Source organism: Dendrobium catenatum, unplaced genomic scaffold (assembly GCF_001605985.2).
Source record: "Dendrobium catenatum unplaced genomic scaffold, ASM160598v2 fragScaff_scaffold_898, whole genome shotgun sequence".
NCBI classification, from domain to species: Eukaryota; Viridiplantae; Streptophyta; class Magnoliopsida; order Asparagales; family Orchidaceae; genus Dendrobium; species Dendrobium catenatum.
In genome coordinates this window covers 44576-60256 of record NW_021319360.1, presented here as the reverse complement: position 1 = coordinate 60256, position 15681 = coordinate 44576, and the positions used below count along the sequence as shown (strand labels likewise).

The window sequence follows — 15681 nt, the reverse complement described above, 5'->3', positions numbered from 1 at the left end:
TCAGCTCAAGTCAGGGCTAACTCAAACTCAACTTAACTCGTTTACCTCTCTAAATCAACAAATGACAAAGGTGGTTGGGATAATCTTTCTTCTGAATGGTTGGGATAATCAGCAAAGTAGTCCTCTCAAAAGGAAAGAAGATTAATTGGACAATTATAATCAACAAAGAGAAATGAATCATAGATCACATGAATGACTTGATTGAGACAATTTGGATAGTTCTACTTCAGAACAAAGGAGATGGGTTGAGTCATATAGACTCGGTAATGTAGGGAGACTCCAACAAGGCAAAATGGCAAACACACATATGTATGTAAACATCTCTCTCTCTCTCATTTCACAGTACAGGAAAACGTTTTGTTACCGGAGGATAAAATCCACCGGTAACATTAGAAATCCGCCAGAAATTCCCTCTTTCCGACGAAATACGCGGTGAAAATTGTTCCGACGGTAATTCACGCGTCGGTAAATCTAAACCGGCGAAAACTTTCCGCTTGAAATATTTCCGGCAGCGATTCTGGCGGCATTCCAGCACAAGAATATGGGAAACCGACGTCTTTTAAGTTAGCAAATTTCAGCGTTTTCTCCACCGGTATCTCCAGCGGAAACTGTTCGCCGGAAATACCAACGGATAATCTGTCACCCTAGTCCGTCACACTATTATCGGCGGAGATTACCGTCGGTAAGGACGCCGGTTGTTCAGACGTAACTATTTCAGCCAGAAAATACGACGATAATGACAGATTTTCCTGTAGTGTCATGTATGCTCTCAGTTGATTCTTAAAATCTTCACAATAGATCAAAGAAAACATTGAAGGGCTGCAAACCATTTTTCTTACCTCTATTAAATTCACAATAAAATAAGCAATTTTGATACTCAAAATTTGATTAAATTCTCAATAATTTGAGTAAATATCCCCAAATACAAGAGATGGACCATCAATAATATACAGAGTGAATGCATGGAGATAAAATAAAGAGCCATTACCTACCATCGTCAGCAGCAGCCTGCAGGCGTGCTATGACATTAAAACAAAAGGACTCGATGCATAGAACTACAGAATTTGCTGCAAAATTTGGGTCTGATTCAACTAATAAAGTCGATCGGAAAAGTATTTTTGACAAACAAATAAATGGAGGTCGGGAAGATGACATTTGCTCTTTCCTAATACTTCTCGGCCTGGCCAATTCGTAAAAAGTCTAAGGGGCCTTTGCTTGTCCTTTTCTTCCCAGTTCCATTAATTTATTAAGTATTCTGTCTCCAAATAACTCCTCTTCCTTGTGAGGAATGGCTCTCTCTAGTGAATATATTGTAAAGATAATATTTCCCCTCTCTCTCTCTATAGAGCTTTTATTATGTACGGAGACCGGACGGGAGAACCGTCCGGTTAAACACTGGGTGCCTAACGGTAGCGAGTGCCGGTACCGAGCTGGGTGCCCACCAATAAGATGACGTGGCAAATTTTTATTTGTCTCCGGACGCCCTCCGCACTCCGCACAGAATAATTCTTCCTCTCGCAGAGATCTCTCTCTGTTTTTAAATGCATGGTTTCATAATCATATTAGGAATTGGGCCTCCTAGCTAGGTGAAATATAACTTGCAGCTGTCGGACGTCGTTCGGAGGTGAATCAAGACGCGCCACATCACTTTTTTGTTGTGTGCCGCTGTGTATCAGTGACGTGGCTTATCCTCACCCCCAGACTATCCAGTGACCGCACGTAACAATCTCTCCATTGCAACAAAAAATAAATAGATGATTCAATAATTGTGTTAAACTGTGCATTAAATTTGACAAGTTCATTTTATGAACAATTTTTTGAAATAAAAAGGAAAAAACTTTGAGAGAGAAAGAGAGAGAGAGAGAGAGAGAGAGAGAGAGAGAGAGAGAGAGAGACAAAATAATCTATCAATTATGCATATATGACTTTTTTAATCTCAGAGTGTAACGTTGCTCTAATTTAATCCACCGACTATACAAAATTGAACTTAAATTATTCAATTTTATTTTACAATTATAATATGAAGACTATTATGAATCAATTTTATATAATTAAGAGACAAAATTGGAGCAATATGATACTCTAAGACTAAGGCTTTGTTTGAGATCATTTTTTTAAAAAAAAATTTAAAGCAACTTTTTCATATAAATTTTTTTTAAAAGTAATGATAAAAAAATATTCTATATATGAATAATAATGAGATTATTTTGATACTTTTTTATATTAAAATAACATTAATTTTTAACATGAATCAATTAATGAAAATTACCTACCGATGCTAAGCTTGGTTGATAGGCCAGTATGGTTGGGAACCCCCAACCTGTGCTCGATTCTTCTCAAGCGGGTGGAGCCCAATCAAGTGTGGGCGAGGAGGTTTCTAAGATGAATGACTCTTCTAGGTCAACCAAGGATTAAACATATGATCAAATAACCTTTCAAAAACTACAGCAGGTGAATATCCCGTTCCAAAAAAAATTAATGAAAACAAATAAACCATCTTTCATCCGCAGCCACATATTTCCATAGAGTTTTGGTATCGATGCCAATTAAGGGATTTCTCCCTTCCATGAGTCATATCGTCTTTTGATTTGATGGGTTATTTGTCTTGTTCGTAAAGAGCTTAAAAATTAATGGAAGGGATGGCTGCCAAAAGGCAAATAAGAGTAAGCATAACCTCATGGTCGGCTACTTCTTTTTCATGCCTACATGATTAGGTGATTAGAAAAGCAATATCTTATTGTTAATATTAATCATATATTTGATACGTGTTAACTATCTTTTAGGTTTGAAATTATGCGTCGCTTTTTAATATCTTATAAATAAATTAAATTATTTTTTAATGGTGAAAATGCCAAATTTTAGTGTTTTACGTTCTTGTATCATTGTTTGCGTGCATGATAAGATTTTTTGTTTTTATTTTGCAGGGAAAATGACAGTTACATGTAGGAGTGTCAAAATAAGTTTTTAGATCAATTTTGGATGAAATTTGAAATTGACTTGCTCGTAACACGTCTGACTCGAATGAACCCGGTTCGGCCCGAACCTGACTAGACACAATAGACCCGCTAATCCGATTGAGTGTGATGGGCGAACGCGAGCGGATAGACGAGTGCGAGGGTGAAAGCTAGCGGTCGAGGCGCTAGCGTGACGAGTGTGAAGTGGGACGAGCGGCAGAGATTAAAGGGATGGATGTGTCAAACGGGTTGCATTCAAGTTTTGCGGGTTAACTCGAACCCAACCCGTTTGTTAAATGGGTCAACTTGAACCCATAATTTTTGGGTTGAGTATGTGTCAGGCTTTCTAATGTCATATATTGACATTCCTATTAAATCCTCAAATGAGATATGTTGTAGGCTAGGGGTGTAATGAAAAGAGAGTTGAATATATGCCTAATCGAGTTGAGCTCGTTTAATTCTTATTAAGCTCAAATTTTACCTCATTTAGTTAAGATAGAACTAGGCTCGTTTATTATGATTATTGGCTCGAGCTCGTTTGACTTGATTGTTGAGCTTGATTTTTTTAGTTTTAAATTAATTTTTTCATTTTTAAGGAATTTAATTCTTAAATTAGAAATATTTTAAATTCTTTAAAATATATTAAATAATGTTATTTTAAAATTAGCTTTTAAGTATATTTTAAGTTATTCGACCAGCTTAGCCGCTCGATTGTAGGCTAGCGTGAGCTCGAATTGTCGGCCTGATAAATTTGACACATGAGCTCGTTAATGAGTTGTGTTCGCGCTAGTTCTCAAACTAACTTGACTCATAGAATACAAAAATATTCATTCAATTATTTTACATTCTAATATAAATAGACTTCAAAAATACTGTTTGGCTACCACTGCGTTATTATGCAGAACTTTTATCTATCAATTTAATAGTATTTTTGGAAGAAAAGTAATTTGGAATTTTTAGTATTTCAATCGTAATTAGAATTACATTTTTAAAATTTTGAAAATACTCTTATGTAATTATAATATTTCAATTTATTTCTTTTTTATGAAGGGAGTAGATTTTTGTTTTTTACTTACGTGGGATCCAACTGCTCTTTGAGTTGACTCCACTTTGGAAGAAAGATTTCTTCTAAAAACTATTGAACGTTATCAGTTGATAGATTTTTAAATAGATTTTTTTACAAATGTTTCAGCAGTCTATGTGCAGAGATTTTGAATTATGAATGAAAGGTAAGAGGAAATTCTATTGTGCAAAATAGGGGTGTTAATTTCGGTTACGGGTAAGATTCGGGTCAAATTCAAAACTGACACAACACTATTTGTGTCAACCTGAACCCGACTCATTTTTTGAAAACGGGTTGATTTTTTTGGATCCGAATCCGACCCAGTTCGGGTTCAGGTCAGCCTAACCCGATCTGACCCGCGGACAAGGCAAAGCCGGCAGTGTCATCACTTGGGATAGCGGTGATAGCGGAATGCCATGCGGCAACGGGGGGCAGGCAGGTCAGCGCAATGGGCAGACCCACGCAGACGCAATGTGGAAAAGCTGGGATGCGACGCGGATTGGTCTTGCCGCCTCAGGAAACGACGAGCGATGCGGGATTGGGCTTGGGATGTGGCGCGGGCAGCTCCGGACCTCCGATCTAGTGCGGTTAGCGCAAGTCATTTCTGGGTTTAGGGTCAACCCGAACCTAACCCGATTTTTAAAATGGGTCAAAAACCCTAACTCAAACTCGACCCGGTTCGGGTTAGGATCAACCCAAATCCGAAATTTTCAAATGGGATTCAAGTCAAATTTTCGGATCGTTATTTGACACCCCTATTGCTATGACAAACCCATAACATATTAAACAAAGAATGTGAAGTCAATCTACGATGTGTATATTTGCTGCAGAGAAAAGTCACTGATGATCAAATTTGTAATAGGAGCTGAGGTTTGTTCAATCCAACTGAACTAATTAATGGTCTCCGATGGGATCTAGTCCAAAAAAATAAATTTCTAAGGAGGATTATAATTAATTAATAAATATAATGCTCACCCTAATTAGAGTGTGTTATAGCCTAAGTGAATTATTTTGGTCTAAATAATTGTCGGTGTAAATATGCTTTGATCATTGTGGTTTTCCTACGGGTGTGTTGATATATATGACACAAACGCACTACTTTATTAGTATAAATTCGGAGTCAATTCAAAATTTTTGGGTAAAATTTTAAAGTTGAAAGTAGCCAATTGCTTGATTTTGGTCTCGGGAAAAAAATGGCGGAAATGAACAATGCAATGTCAATATTGGCGTCCCACTGTTCACCTGCAGCCAAATAGCGTAAGTTTTACCGTTCGGCTGGAGCTGACGAGGGACGTCATTCAAGCGTTTGATGTTCGAATGGAGATGCCCTTAGTTAATCAGTCTAGGGTAAGGCTTTCAATCTCCATCATGGTTGACATCAATGCTAGAGACTACAAAAATGTTTATATATATATTTCATGAATTTGTTTAATCTTACAAAAGGAAGTTCTCTTTCCTACTGATTTCCCATATTCTGTATCTAGATTTGACTAAATATACACTACATGAATATTTCAACCCATCAATTTGAATCTTATTATGCAATACTCAGATTGCTTTATAGGTGATGCCAACTAGATTATACCTAGCTGTGTCAATTTTTGCCACGACCCGAAACCCGACCCAGAAAAATCCGGGTTCGGGTCAACCCGGACCGAAACGAGTCGGGCTCGGTTTCAACAAATCAACCCATTTTAAAAATCAGGTTGGGTTCGGGTTGACCCAGCAACCCGAAATTGACTAAAAAATGACCTGAAATTGACACAAAAACTCGAATTTGACCCGAAAACCCGAGATTGACCAATTTTTGACCCAAAAATCGAAGTTTGACCCGATTGTTGACCAGAAAACTAGCAATTTTGGGTCAACATCGAGTCATTCGTGTCAGGTTAGGTTGACCCGGACCCGAATCGGGTCAGGTTCGGGTCCGAAAACCTGACCCGTTTTTAAAACTGGGTCAGGTTCGGGTTGATCTAAATAGTGCTAGGTCAGTTCCGGGTTCGACCCGAACCAGACCCGTTGATCCAAATTGACACCCCTAATTATACCTCATAATAAACAAGTAATTGAAACATTCAACAATCTTTTTACAGTCCTTTAACCCAGCATGTTTCTCATGACTATGAAAAAGCAAATTGCTTGTTAAGTTAGTGACTCATAGTAATACTGTGCAAGCTCATTCTTCCGATATGATATTCTTTCAATGTAACGATATTTAAAACTATGCATGTTTCCACATGTTCGTTGTAAATGTGACGAGTATGATTAATATTATTAATCCTATATTGTCATCAAAAATTTACTTTTGAGTATGCTATGGAGCACTTTTTTTATGGAAAAGCTTATACTTATTATAACATGGCTATTTTCATATAATTTCTTTCAAAAGAAGGGAAATTGTTCATATATTTAGTGTCGTCTGGTCAACTAATTTTGGGCATTTGGAATTCAGAGATCTATAAACACTCCATTTGGTCGGAGTTATTCATAAAATTCTTCAATTAATGTTCATGAGGAGGAACATTGATTTCTAAAGAAGCTTCTTATTAGTCATAATTACTTGATTATTATCATGTTCTTTTATATTAATATTTTTTAAATGGGATGGCTCACAAGCTAACAAATAGAGTCAGAGATGGCTCAAGCTTGCCTCGTTAGTTCATTGAGCTTGGCTCACGAGTTGCTTGACTGTGTCGGACCTGGGAGCGAACCAAGGTTTGGAATGAGAGAAGTCCCACAAGTTGGGTCGAACCTGGACAGGCGGCTGGGTCGCACAATTGGCACTGGACATGGGCGAGCAGGGGTTCGAGGTCAGGTTAAAAGCTCACAGAACAAGCGCTGATTACCATAATTGAAATAAATCTAATTACAGTATTGACTTCTTTTTCTTTAATTTGAATGTAACCATTTGAGATTTTTTTTTAAGGGAGAAATCTAATGGGTTAGTAGAATTGGATACAAAAAAAAAAAAGTTATTTATTTATTTTTTAAGAAAATTTTCTTAACTGAACACTAATTTTTATAGAATATGTTGCCAAGACAAGTTGTACTTGGATTATGGAGAACTTGGTCAAAGGAAAACAAGGAAAAAAAATTCTAAAGATTAAATAAATTCTTGCATATTCATAGTCAATAAAAATTATCATAGCTTCATTTCTTTTCCTTTGTTATCCTTTAATTCAAATAACATCTTTCACTTTCATGATGATAGAAAATATATTTTAATTTTTAGCTCTATCGCTTGATGGAAACAAAGTAATAAAATAAAAATTATTTCAAGCTCTCTTATTAACACCATGTCGCAATAGGGGCACATATCCACATTGATGTTGCATCAAAGCATAATCATTACTAAGGCTTTTCATCAAAATAAAATATCATCATCATCAATCATGAAGCACACTTCCTAAATCATGAAGAAAAATAAGCATGACCAACAAATTGAATGACTAATTTTGTATGTGCTTAAAATCAAGAGCACTCTAGATTTTATATGAGCATGGTAGGACTTCCAAAGTATGGGATGAAGATTTTATTGAAGGTTTAAAACATGATTAACAACTTATATAAAATAAGGATACAAGTTTCAAGACCTTTTGTCTATGAGGAAGAAAAAAAATGAAATAATTATCATTATTCTACCTACTTAGAAAGGAACATAAGTTTTAAAATGTTTTACAAATGCTTATTGAAGTTGGTGGGAAGCCTTTAGGTGAGATTAATGAATGAAGATGGCAATAAATCTTTAGTCTAATGTCTAAGAATATTATTGGAACTTTGTGGTGAAAAAGTGAGGGGTTTGGAGGAATTTGGTGGAGGGAATTTCAAGACTAGTCCTAATAAGTCTATAGAAAATTCTTCGTGTAACTTATAGTTGAACTGAATGTCTTGATTAGACAAACCTACCAACACAAAAGGTGATTCAATTCAACTCCAAATGAGCATAAATTAAGCACTTAAAGCATAATTAAAAATCTTAGGATGTTAATTGGTTGGTAAATTGATCTCCAAATCTTGCTCCCTTGGAGTCAAATCAAGCATTTAAATGTGATGAATATAACAAACCAAAGATTATTTGATTTCAACATCATTAAAGCACTTAAATGCTTATTTTAAACTTTTGGGTCATTGCAGAATTGTAGTTGAGTGATGGATGTCAGAGAATTGTAATCGAGCGATGGTGGTAGGTGGATTATAGTCGGATGATAGTGATCAGAATGACTGATATTCAAAAGATATTGTTTGGTCATGAAGGTCTGATTGTGATAGTCGGATGGATATGGTATGATAATGTGATTGGATAACATTAGTATTATGTTTGAAGTTCTCTCAATATTCAAATTAATGTCCAAGTTGCCCTCATCTTTCATATAGAAAATGAGGTCCAATTAATAAATTATGAGTGTGAAGTTATCTATAAATGTACCTAAAATTCAAAGCACTCCATTGGAGGTCTATATTGATCACGTTGATCAAAGACCCAAAAAATATCTCTGTGGCGTTGAAGGCTCTATTCTACAACAACTCTAGGGGTAGCTTGCAGCACTGTATCATGCATATCGAGGTGTTGGGCACAAAAATTAAATTTTAATATTTTTTTAAATATCCCCGTAACCCACTACCCCTCCCTCACACTCATATTGCTTGGCTGGGAAGGAAGAAAGGAGGAGGAGAGAGAGAGAGAGAGAGAGAGTTGCATTTTATGGATTAGTGCATTTCATACATAATATTCAATGAGAAAAAGATTTGACATATATAAAATACATGACTTAGAAGCTCTGTGGTCAGTCTAAATTAAAAAAAAAAAAACTGAAAAGTTTCCTGAAACTTAGATCTATTCCAATTCAACACAGTATGACCAGTTCGTCTTTGAGTCATATTTAACTGGGTTGTGACATATAGTCACTTAAATCATCCACATCATAAATCTAAAGTCATACATTGGGTTTCAAGGTTTGGGTTCCATCTTCACATGGTCGCCCATATTTTGAAGATTTCTATAGATCCACTCCATGAAACTTTAGTCCAAAGCTTCTAAACTAATTAATAATACCAACCTCCAATGCCATTCCCCCATTTAGAAGCCAAACCTTAGGCCTCCACCGAATTTGCTATCATAGCACATAGTTGGAGAAGACAAACACTGAACAATCCACTAAGGAAGAGTTTTCTTTATTTGACAATTAGGTAAAATATTTTTCCTCTATCAATTTTCTTTTAATGTAGTTTATTTATATATTATATAATAGGTTTGCTTTGTTAGAGGGTAATTCTAAGAAAAAACACGTTATTCATCCAATTAATTGACTCTATAGACTTGACTTAGTCGTTTTTCATAAATTTCAATTATTTGCTTGCACAACATGCCATCTAAATCCGTTAGATCGGAGTCAAGATTATAGAGGACCTTAATTGATCATGATGAGAGATTTGATCAAGTCCAAAACTTTTATAACCTTAATTCTCTTCCTTTCACAAAGAGAGAGAAAGAGAGTATAATATGCCCATTTTAGGAAATTTTATTAGGTCCGGACACCTGACGTAGCTCTACATCCGGATGCCAATAAAATGTCGCCACGTGCTCTTACTTTTTACCGCGCGGCCCGACGACCCGACCCGGACCGGAACCCAATATTGCTATGTATTAGCTGATTTGTACAGACCTGGGTATTGCTATGTTTTGCTCGGTATTGCTCGGTAACGAGAAATACCATTTTGTCAAGACCAATACCTAGCAATACCGAGCAATACCCCAGTTTTGCTAGGTATTGCTCAGTATTGGTCTTGACAGAGCGGTATTTCTCGTTATTGTTAAGCAATACCTAGCAATACACGAACATAACAATACCGGGTTTCCATTCTGGGTCGGGTCGTCGGGCCGTGCGGTAAAGAGTAAGAGCATGTGACGACATTTTATTAGCGTCCGAATGTAGAGCCACATAAGGTGTCCGGATCTAATAAAAATTCCCATTTTAGAGAGGATTTCGCATTTCAAATAAGAATATTATTCATGAATCACAACAATCAAGTAAAAGCTTAAATATGACGGGTCACCTTTGCTAAAAAGAACAAAATAGTATGATCTGTCGCTTCAATTTTGCTTTCCTTGAAATAGGCCACAGAAAATGATTGCAACGCCCATATAATAAACGAGCAGGTACCACATAAGAATTAACATTTTTTTAACTTTTCCATATCGAGAAATAATGAAGTTTCATCATTTTGATTGCCATCAGCAGCAAAAATTATTACAAATTCACCCATTCTTTTCTTATTTAATTCATATCGAAACAAAAATAGTATTTTGAAAATTAGGGATGTTTAACTGGACAATTAATGTTTTAATAATTTTGTAAATTAAAATATTACTTCAATGAATTGGTTTGTTTGTTTGGCTTGGTGTTTTAATGAACGTGAATTTATGCTGAAATTCCTTCCTTTTTCAACGGGATGTTCCAAAAAATCTTGTCTTATAGTAGAAGGTGTAAGTGAATAATAAGCCGACACCTATCGATGCTTAGCTTGGTTGGTGGGCCACTAGGTTGGGGAGAGGCATTGCCTCTTAAGTGGGGTCCAATCAAGTGCGGGCTTAGAGATTTACAGGGTGGGTGTCTCTTTTGGATCAGTTGAAGATTAGTCACGCTGCCAAGAGCCTTTCGAAGGTAGCAGCGAGTGGATACCCCGTTCAAAAAAAAAAAAAAAAAACTGATTTGAAAGACGTCTAGAGGTTGGCACTATAAATGACTCCTGAGTTGAACTCGATGAACTAATCATCCAAAGTCTAACACGCGTCATTATCTCCCAAATCAGCTTGTTTAAAAAATAATAATATAAAATCCATTTAAAATATATTAGTATTTAAAACTTTAAGAAAAAAATTTAAAAATACTTAACAATAAAGCTCACTTCATTATATTAAATCATTGCTTACTATTTTTTTTCTAACTTCTCATTCATTTAATTATATTCTTATAATAATTACTTAAAGTCAAAATTACTTTTTTTTCTCTTTTTAATAATAAATGAATGAAACCGGACAGGAGGGGGTTCGACGAATCCACGTCGATGATCCGGTGACCGTGTCCGGATACATATCCAAGAACTCCTCGAAAGAAATCACACCTGAATAAAATTCAGATACGAAAAGACACAAAACTCCACACAAATATTATTCATCTCAAAATCCCCCCCTTTCAATCAATGTCTGCATGTATATATAGACAAATATAACAACATAATAGGCTATATGCAATAGAAGAAAACACTAATCCTATACAACCATATAAACTACCAAACAGAATCAATCTAGCCTAAAGTAATAAAATTAAACAGCTCAAGTCCGGCATCATAGTGCCGGGGTAGGAGGAAATTCAGGCTCATAAGAAAATATCTGATTGTCCACCCTAAGGAACTGGGTTGGGTTGACAAAACTGGTCTGGATATTTCAACCCATTATCCTATTTGAACTCGATTAATTAATCAAACACAAACTCACACGTCTATCTAATAGTGACAAATAAGCGGTAATTAAATTAATATAATAGGTTAAAATTAAGTATTAAAAAATCCTTTATTATTTATTGAAATCACTATTCCCTCAAATAAACATACAAGTTTCATTATCGTCGGAACACAAATAATGGTGGTAGTGAAGTCCAGCTATAGTTTAACTATTTCGTGGTTGCTTTCAACTTTCCGGATTGCTTGGATCCCAAATAACAGCATCCACTACAATTTCCCAGAGTTGTAGCTTAATCAACCTCTCAAGCTAATTAATACAAGTCGATGAGAAATTTTGACCCTTTTGACAAAAACATTCAACCAAAACCATTGGGTTGGAATTTATTAAGAACCCATCAGTCCTTGGCCACAAAAACGCATGGAAAGTAAGAAGAAAGGTCAAACAATGACCGTGAATTGGGCAGGGATATGCTCAAATGCTGACAACTCTCATCAGCTATTTGGCTAATTGGTCGGCTAAATTTTACTATTTTTATTAATTTTTTATTTGTTTTAATCATTGATCATTTGAAATTGTCTTATGTTATTTTAATAGTAAAAATATTAAATAAAATGCAATTTTTTTCACCATTAGTCGCATTTTGAATTAGATTAAGTAGTGAAAAATATTAATTCTTTGTGGAATCTAATTGTACCGATCAATCGTGTTTGCATTATTAACTTATTACTTATATCTCAATTTTGTTAATCAGGATTATTGAATATTGCAAAGAGGCCTACCCTTCCTTTAATTTAAGAGCATTGAGTCTACTTTTTTTTTTTCAACCTAGTCATATAAAGCTATTATTCTAGCATTATGACAAAGAGCGGAGTGTCATACTACTTCAAAACTCTAAGCTACAAGACTATCAATCAAACTTAAAACAGAGTGGAGCGTCACTGCAATCCAAATCATAGCGCCACCATATTAAGAGTGGAGCTAGATAGTTTTTTTTTTTAAGTATAATAGTTGCATCACTAGGGATGGTTTTCATCAATTCTATATAGAACATAGTGAAGGATTCATTTAGGACAGCTTTTTTATTATGTTTTTAAAATAACCTTCAAATTTAAAAATTAAAATTTTTATACTAAAAAATTACTTAAAAAAGAATTAAGAAAGTCATCCCAAACAATGTCAAAATGAGATTAAGGATGAGTGAGAGACAAAGAGATCAATAAAATTTCTCCCATTTTTATAACAAATGTTAAAGAGCGATGTAGTTCTATAATTTTTTAAAAAATTTTGAGTTGTTCTACGTTAAATTTTGGATTTTTTTCTACTGCATTTTCGCTTTCTTGTTTGTTTTCGCTGCGGTGCTTATGCTCAACAAAATAAAATTCAAATTTAACATAAAAAATAAAATAACATAAGGGGCACAAGCCATTTCAAACCAAACAGTTCTATAAAATACAAGAACAAGCTTGGCATATAAAAAACTACATAATCAGTTAATTTAAACTTTATATAAAGAAATTCTAAAAAAAAATAAAAAAAAACGTCACCACCCAAAAAAAAAAAGGAAAAAGCCAAGACATTTCCATGCTTCATAATGATTAGGAAAAAAGAAAAAAAAAAGAAGGGAGAAAGAAACCAAGGTTAGGGGATAATAAAAGCCCTTCGGAAAGAAAATATTTACAAACGATGCCATGGGCAAGCGTAGTAGTGTTCAGGAAGCCGCCGACGGCTGGCGAGCAAAAGGGTAGAACCGGGGTTTAGGGAAGAGAGAAGTAACGAAGGGGACTGGCGGCTTATCAGAGCCGGTCGGAGGAATTGAACTGGCGGTCGGAGCGGCGGTTGAAGTTTGGTTGGCAGCGGCGGCGGAGGAAGAATTGGAGGAGACGCGCTCGCAGGAAGGACACATGGAGAGAGTGGTGGCCGGAAGCTGCATGTAAAAGGGTTGTGAGGTCTTGAGGGCTCGAAGCTCGGAGAGCTCTTTTTGAAGGCGACGGTTGTCCTCTCTAAGCGTTTCGCAGCAGCGCTTGAGGTATTCACAGTCCACCTCTGTTTGCTTAAGCTTGGTCCTGCGTCCATCAAACATTATTATGATTATACGTATCCTTTTGCAGAATAAAGATGAAATACAAAAAAAAGATCATTTTTTTGTGGATCTCTCTCTTTCTCTCTCTCGGAACAGGGAGATGACAGAAAGGACTCCTTTTTACAGGATTTCTTTATAGTTTTGTTTCAGGGAAGAAAATCATAATCTCTATCAAACAGAAAACTTCCTTAATTCTCCGGCTACTCAAATATAATTGGAACCAGCAAATCCCGTCCAGAGTCTTTCTACTTTGAAACGTATAGGTGGATTCGGAGAGAGACAGAAATAGAGAGATATTTGATGGAGAGATCAGCATACCTTGCACGGCGGTTTTGAAACCAAACTTCAACCTGCCGGGGCCGGAGATTCAGCTGCTTGGCAAGAGCAAGCTTCTGTTTCTGAAGCCATAGACAGAAAAAAAGATTGAAACTTTTAATATGCTGAAAAAAGTTTAAAGAAAAATATTTCAGACGAGATAGTGGTAATCATACCGGGTTGAGGGTGCTGTGCTCTTTGAAGCTCTCCTCCAAGAACGCAGACTGCTCTTTGGACAGCCGGAGCTTCTTCCTCGACCCGCCGTTGTCTTCTTCATCGCTTGCCCTGGACGATGTCCTCTCCAAGTCCGCCGCCGCCGCCGCCGACATCCCAACTCCACCGGCGAAATCCACGTGGAAGGATGAAACCGTGCTGTTCGGTGATGACGACACAGCAGCCCCATCTTCCGCCGATGGCACCTGGTTCACATCCAAAACCCTAGTCGTCGCCTCCAAATTCCCTAATTTTACCCGAATCTAAGTTAATAATCAATATTTTACCGTGCTAAATATACCGAAAGATAACAATAAAACAGAGTAATCCGCATGAAAGCGAGCAGGCTATGAAGCAAAAACGGCTGAAAAATGTAAAGATCGATCCATGTTTCCACATCATTAATGAATAAAGTTTTCTAGCAGTTTTTAGCGTAATAAAAACGAAACCAAAAAAAAAAAAATCTCATCTTTTAGAACATACTGTTCTCCGTCGACCATGGAAACCCCATTTCCTGGCGAGGAAGCGGCACAAGCGGAAGGAGATTAAGCTGAACCGGCGAATCCACAGACCTTCTTCTCTTCCCTCTCTCCTCCATCTCCCAGTTTCTACCTCCACCTATATCTTCTTCATCCTCTTCCCCTCTCCTCTCCCGCCCACCTCCTAGCTCCATGCAAAATCCCAGCTTCAATTTCGTACTCGGCCTTCCTCTCTCGCCGACGATCTTCTCCGCCGGCGGCTCTCCCAAGCTCAGCGCTAGCTCCATCTCAGAAAGATTATAAAAAACAAAAAAGCAATAATCACAAGAAGAGAGAAACAGAGTAGAACGTTTATAGCCTCCCGAGATCTTATAGAGAGAGAAGGAGAGATTAATCGATTGCAGCAGGAGCAAATGAGTTTGACCGACAAACCCAGGTTGACAAAACACACGTGACCCGCAAAAGGGAAGCAAAAGCGATTTAAAAACGATAAAACTAAATTACAAAAAAAAAAACATTAAACAAACAAGAAATCAGCTTTTATACAGAAAGCTAATTCCATGATTTTTCATATTTTTTCCTTATTATTATAATGGATCTTCTAATTCGATCGACTAATTAATATATTGCCGTATAAAGATAGTTTTGCAGATCGGCCCTGCAGTAGTACATATTTGCAGCAGGGGACAAATGACGGACACAAATATCGACGTAAGAATCCCAATTAATTTATTATTTGTCTTCCTGCTATTTTAATGCTTCTGAAGTGGCGCATTAAAAAAAACATTTAATTCGTGGACAATAGTGGTGAGGCGGGACAAATAGATAGGCAACAGGGTTGGTCACTGGCTGCAATCATAGATGATGATAGCAACTGTTGCATGCAAAGTATCGGGTGGGTTGATTTGAGAAAATTATTTTCGGCAATGCTACAATTTATGATTTAATTAGTTCTCACTTTTTTGTTTTGCAATTAAATGATTTACAATAAAAGAAAAATTATGTCAAAATTTTGAATTTATTTCTAAATAAATATAATATAAATTATTAATGTGATACGCTTACTTAAAATAATTGAAAGAATATGATCATAATGTTTTAATCATTTGTGGTAT

General features: G+C 36.2%; 1 protein-coding gene across 1 annotated transcript; it reads right to left on the bottom strand.

Annotated features, from left to right (window-relative positions):
- Window positions 1-13041: 13041 nt before the first annotated feature.
- LOC110110495 (homeobox-leucine zipper protein HOX11) lies at window positions 13042-15046 on the bottom strand. The gene is made up of 4 exons (XM_020841999.2): window positions 14571-15046; window positions 14051-14334; window positions 13878-13957; window positions 13042-13542 (listed from the first exon to the last, which is right to left on the bottom strand). Exons 1-4 carry the CDS (start codon window positions 14851-14853, stop codon window positions 13188-13190), a joined length of 1002 nt encoding a protein of 333 aa, XP_020697658.1. The 5' UTR covers window positions 14854-15046; the 3' UTR covers window positions 13042-13187.
- Window positions 15047-15681: the final 635 nt, after the last annotated feature.

Excerpts from the sequence above, each read along its gene's own strand:
- LOC110110495 (XM_020841999.2), bottom strand. The coding sequence starts at position 14,853 with ATGGAGCTAGCGCTGAGCTTGGGAGAGCCGCCGGCGGAGAAGATCGTC. Across the intron at positions 13,958-14,050 it reads AGCACAGCACCCTCAACCCG|AAACAGAAGCTTGCTCTTGC; the intron begins GTATGATTACCA and ends CTATGGCTTCAG. Across the intron at positions 13,543-13,877 it reads TTTCAAAACCGCCGTGCAAG|GACCAAGCTTAAGCAAACAG; the intron begins GTATGCTGATCT and ends TGATGGACGCAG.